Here is a 6,144-nt window from a genome sequence, read left to right as displayed (position 1 = left end):
GAGCTTCAATAGATCACTTGCCGCGGATGCGTGCGTGAGTTCGCGGTAACAATCGGTAGCGACAACGAACAATGGAGCGCGGCCGACTCTCGCGGCGTCTGACCATCAAGTGTTGGTGTTGAGGTGAGGCAGCGGCCAGCCTCCAGCGAGCCTCCTCATCCGCGTCGTTCCGAGTGCTTCCCGCTGCGGCCCGCGCGGCAACCGCGAGGGGGGCCCTAATCACTTCCAAAACCATTCCAACAAACAATGTCCAGGTGCAAAACTGTCACGCTTAATCTAACCCGACTAATGACGAGTTCAAAAGGCAATTAGCCTGTATGTACCTACTTAAACTACGGACGACTACCGAAATCTATCATTAAAGCAACACTCGATCTGACTTACATGGTTTATTGACAACACAATGTTTGTAATAAATTAGTGAAGTAACAATGACTTGACCACTTTGGTACAAATGCAACAAAACGTTTTTTCCTATTTTCATGTCGGCTATGAATATTAACCTAAAAAGTAATTTTATTTTATTACCAACTTACATTACTTTGTTTTGTTACTTTTGCGTAATAATTTGTCATTCTTTATTTTACATTTTTGTTGAAGTAATTGCTATATACAATAGAAATTTAGTAAAGTATTCCGAGGATCCTCTCCATCCGTAGCATCAGGTTGAAGCCGACAACAAGTGACGTCACCGTGACTACTCCAATCGTTATTTTCATGGGTCTGTAACATGCGTGACAAAAAACGTTCATTACTTATCATCAAAATGACAGCCTGCGAATAAACTTAGGAAATCCGAAACAAACGCTACTACTACTACTACAAATTTATGCTTCTTAAGCATAATTAGGAAATATTTGAACAATGATTTTTAGATAAAAAGTAGAAATGATGTTAAGATGCTTTAACCGTTAAATAATATCAGAAAGTAGTGCTCTTTTCAGACGCAAAAAAAGAATTAACAGAGAATGAATGTTGATAAAAATCAAATTCACTGATTCACTTAATATTAATATTCAATTATAATAGGTACATTTATCTAAATGTAAGTATAGGTCTAATAAATAAAATTTCTTAAAAAAGAACTCTGCATTACACAAAAGCTTTTGAAATAAAGTTAGGGTATGTGTAAATTATTGCAATTTAAAATTTGTATTGCCATGCACAGACACCAAAAACGCAGATGACGTAGCATAGCGGGTGTGTAGTCAGTAAAAGTCTGGCACCAGCGGCTTCTTTACCGAGTAATTGGGCGTCCATAAGGACTCTACCGCAAACCTAAAAATATGGGAATGTATATTAAAATTCTTTGTAAAGAGAACCCACCCATCAGCGTTGTGGAAGTAAAGAGCGCTCCTGAGCGTGTAGTAGACCAGCTGCATGTAACAATAGATGAGGTAGTACAGAGCCAGCGCCGTCGCCGTCACCGACAGTTGCACGAGCTGGACCAGCTCGCCAACCACTTGCCACGATTTGCTGTTACACTGGGAACAATACGATAGCTTACAATACCTTTTCTGTAGCCTTTGGTGAGGTGAGCTACAAGAAGATAAACTCAGTACTAGTCGCTGACGCTTTTCCAGTGTCCCACCCTTAGTACTTACATGGTATTTGAGTACTGGTGGTATTTTTCTATTCTTTATACTTCATTGTAAATTAATCAAGCTTAGCGACTCCACACTTGGAGGGTAAGTGAACTTACTACCTACAAATCTATAATCTGGACGATACGCATAAATTACCTACATTACCATGAAGCTTATCATTAAAAACTGCTAATGTCTATCAAAAATGTAAACTTATATAAGACATTTCCAATCGCTAAAAATCAAATGGACCAAGAACAGGCGAATAACAATTGTATTACAATAGAAAGCAACCGAATATCCTAATGCTTATCGAAAACTTGAACATTCACACTACAAAATGATTTGAGTTGTAACGAATATTTAGACCGGAAAATTGACAACAGCGTCAATGTAAAATGTTTTGATCTCAGCCAATAATTTAGACTTGGGTCAACGTGAATACTTATTGAAATACTTGGTAAGTCGCCTACTTACCGATATTCAACCTTAAATTACATGACTACAGTAAAACAAGACCTATGTATTTTATAGATATTCACTATAGGTACAAATATTACGTATCTATTTTTTTTTATATACAACTATATTTATTTGGTATTCGATGTTTCAGGCATTTTCATAATTTATACAATAAACTGTTAGAAATTAGTGTAAATGCGGGGAATACATGAGAAAAAATTAAGTAATTAATTATCCTAACGACTACAACCAAAATAACATGCTTTTGTTCTAGCGCTAAACAGTTATTTATTGTTTTAGATGAAAGATATTACACTTGTATAACATGCTTTATAATTATACAGCGAATATTGAAATTCTCATAATACTAGAATTGAAGACCACAGGTCACCATTTTTAAAGTGAGATAGATAAGAAGAGCTACCACTCTGTTACACAACTGAATACTCTTACATTATCGACTGTTGGTCTCTCTCTCTCTCACTCTCTTACTCACTATGAGACTTAATAGGGTTTACTTAATAGGCTAGACATAAAAAGCGTACTTTTTATTTTCAGTTTCAACACATCTTATGTGTATGTGCACGTATTTAAAAAAACAAAAATCTGCCCAAAACCAAGTAGATCGTATTCCCAATGTAAAAACCTCATATTTCTTACAATATTGATATAACAGCTACAACCTAATCCATCAGCGATATGAATGGCCGGACAGAACAATTTAGCGGTCGACAGACGAACACTACTGTACTTGGTCTTAACCTAGAGAGATCGTTATCTGACGGTTTAATAAACATTAACAAACATAACGCGCCGGCAACCTCAATTGGGTTCATCAAACAAGGCTTCATTAAGAGAATTAAGTAAATAAAACACTTTTAATAACACCGCGTTTCCTTTTTCCCTGTAAACGAATTAAGTATGAATTGTAAATTATGTTTTTGTAGTTTGTTTTTATTTTAGTGAATTATTTAATACATCCTTAGACTATTTGTTTGGCCACTGCTAATTGGTGAACTGCATGATCTTTAAAATGATTCCGTATTTTACTTGTTACGTTAATTCAATCAGTGGAACGGTTGGAGTTCAAACTCACGACCTTACGATACGGCCGCATCCCCGATGGTCAACACACGTTTATTTAATTTGAATCTTACACAACCTTTAGTTTATATATTTATATATATTTAGATTTTGTCTTCTTTTTTATTATCACTTAGCTTGCTAGTTATGTATTCAATGTAATATCAATGAACTGTCCTCGTCGATTTGAGTGGCATCGTACGTAGGTGCAACAGTGCGTTTAGGTTACAATATCGGTGAGAATAAACACAAAAAAAAAAAACGAAAATTACTACATTGCAATCCCTACGAAAATTGTACACCGGATTAAAGTTCTAATAAAATTCAAATGATGTTTGCTATACGGACCCGGAAGGAAAGAAACATTTAGATGTTTACATACATCTAATTAGAATATAATATGTTATATCATTTTCCCGAATTAACGTAAAACTTAATGGTAGAGATAAGAGATAATTGAATACACAGTACATAATGTAAGCGTCGGAGCCTTCGCCGTGTCCGGTCCGTCATCCGGTAAATGTTTATCAATATTACGCTCATTGTTTTTTATAATAAACTTGTAAAATATTTTAGTAATTTATTTAATCGTATATTTAACATTATTTCCATATCCAATAAATTAGATTACTTAGATTAGAAGAGTGTATATTTTTATACAACCATTCCTTCATGATTTATCATTTGAAGTTTGGTAATAGGAAGACTCGCTGATCAGTCAGTTAAGAGGGAAAAAATTACTATTTTTCATTCAAATAAGCAAGAAATTTAGAACATCGTTCAAGGTCCTTGAAAGTTAAGGAACAGTTACGCCACTATTAAAAAGCCACAAAAAGTGACCATTTCACCTTGTAGTGGGAAGCGGCGGTGTCGCAGGGCGCGACGCGTCACGATCCTAGTCTCGATGCTATCTCTGTGCACGAGCATCCATTACCAGTGTATCTACACTCCTACGCCGCCCGCCGCCGCCGCACCGACTCAATCGCCACGTTTGTGTATATCGGTCTGATCATAATTTTACGATACCTCATATAATGAGAATCCGGACCTAAGATAGGCTAATGTCTTCAGTTTTTTTTATGGGAAATGAGCTTTGATTGCAATGATAGTTTATTCGTCAAAAAATATGTTGTGAGTGAATTCGGACTATGCTTGTCTTTTAAGGAAGAGGTTTTCAATGTAGAGATACTGAAAACTCAAGTCCAATTTAGTGAGTTCCTGGTTCCTAGGGCAGTCAAAGGGCAGGTCGCAGCGTGTCCGTGTTGTAACAGGACAAGGGCAAGACATTCCTGAGTAACGACAGGCAATGCATCGAGCAGGAGCGATGTCCGATAGAGGGCGCACGAAGCACCCACCTCGCTCACGACGTCCGACGCCCAACGCCGCGCCGCCAAACTAATGCTTATGATGATGCTATCGTAATTCTAATTAGGCATACCGTCACTTTAAAGATGTGAATCATGCCATAAATCGTGTTGTAACAACAGGGTTAACATTTATCCTTCGAGGAAAAAGGTTGCTACCGGAAAATTGGATCCCATTGATGAATGTTCAGAAGTTGCAAATTCTTACCTTTTTTCCTGACGCGCAATCAAATTTGTCCGTCGACTGTATGTACGTTTTATCGACGAGTGCCGATGAGTAGCAGTAACCGCATGTCTTATCAATCTGAAAGAAGTATTTGTATCCTTGAAAAATGTCTACGTTACTTATTAGTAAGTGAGTGGGTTTAAACACAAGGCAGTGTGTCTTAGCCACAACTGCAATTGACTAACTTAGAGGTGTTTCTAGGCTCTCAGTAGCAATAAATGAGATAAGAATCGGCAGTTTGTCCTAGCACGTGAGACTTAAAACGTGTAATTTGTCGCTTCATTACACGTTGCGTCGCAGTGCCCAACTAGGTTTCAGGGCAAGAACAATAAAATAATAAGCTTCTATCAAAACTTCTTTTTCTTTTTCGAAACAGTTTTCTCGAACTATGTAAGTAGGCGAGGGCCCAGGCTACCGCTGCTGTTCTAAAAGCCAGGGTATATTTGACAATTTAGATTTTTTTTAAATTTCGTCAAACAACACTGAACACTGACTGTAAAACAACTTTACTATCCCATTGTAAGTCATAAAAGCTGCATGCAAGAGCAATACTTAAGTGAAGTTCAAAATGTGGGCTTATGACAACATAATAGCTGAGTATGACATTTTCTTACGCTTCTGGTGTGTCAGTTTTGCATACGGATGTATGAAACTTTAACACAGAATTTATAAACAGGATACGGGATAAAAATTACCGCGTTCTGTGCGACTGTACAAAGAGGCGCGGGCGAGGGCGGCGGCGGCGCCGGGAATGAGTTCAGAATGTGTCTGAGCTTGTCACTGGTCTTGATGCAGCCGCACTGCCGCCTCCAAGTGCTGTTGTCCTTGTTCTCTTGAACCCCGGGCTTTGAAAGCGTGTCGATCCCAGCCGGTAACGGATGACTCTTAGGATTATTCTTGCAAATATCGCAATGTACCTCGCTAGTCATTACAGCACTCTATAAATTGTCCAAGAAAATAAGTTGATACATTAATGCTTTTGACGTACATCCCTATTCGAAAATGTATAGACAGCATTTTTCTTAAAACCAATCAATAACAAAATGTTATTCAGCGATCCCTGTAGAGCAAAGAAAAAAAAATGAGACCTATTTTTAGTACTCGCTGGAGGACAAAAGTGAAGGATATCTATTAATTATTTAAAAAATTCTTATCCATACAAAATAACTTACGTGTTCTTCGACCTAATGTCACTTGAATTCTGTTTGTTTGTGTCCGGGCAGAGAAAGGTGCTGTAAAATGTACTCAATATTATGTAATTATGAAACTGTTAGCATATGCAAAGGATTGGTGTTGTTAAATTGAATATACCAATTAGTTCACATAGCACTGAAGATTTTGAAGGTTACACAAATTAAAAATAACATATAACAACAAATATGACGTAACACTTGTCACGGCTGCTTAATCAATTTCATAAATG

At 37.1% G+C, this 6,144-nt stretch overlaps 1 protein-coding gene across 2 annotated transcripts; it reads right to left on the bottom strand.

Moving 5' to 3' along the window:
- Positions 1-374: 374 nt before the first annotated feature.
- On the bottom strand, positions 375-6,144 carry LOC113496186. Of its 2 annotated transcripts, XM_026875333.1 has the most exons (6): positions 6,033-6,144; positions 5,894-5,953; positions 5,417-5,659; positions 4,704-4,799; positions 1,327-1,484; positions 375-723 (listed from the first exon to the last, which is right to left on the bottom strand). In XM_026875333.1, the coding sequence occupies exons 3-6, from the start codon at positions 5,648-5,650 to the stop codon at positions 624-626; spliced, it is 588 nt and encodes a 195-aa protein (XP_026731134.1). In that variant the 5' UTR covers positions 5,651-5,659; positions 5,894-5,953; positions 6,033-6,144; the 3' UTR covers positions 375-623. The 2 variants fall into 2 exon arrangements, with proteins under 2 accessions (XP_026731134.1, XP_026731133.1); XM_026875332.1 differs by having other exon boundaries at positions 5,894-6,143.

The sequence above is a fragment of the Trichoplusia ni genome, chromosome 7 (genome assembly GCF_003590095.1).
Source record: "Trichoplusia ni isolate ovarian cell line Hi5 chromosome 7, tn1, whole genome shotgun sequence".
NCBI classification, from domain to species: domain Eukaryota; kingdom Metazoa; phylum Arthropoda; class Insecta; order Lepidoptera; family Noctuidae; genus Trichoplusia; species Trichoplusia ni.
Note: the sequence above shows the minus strand (reverse complement) of the source record. Positions and strands in the feature narration are given on the sequence as shown.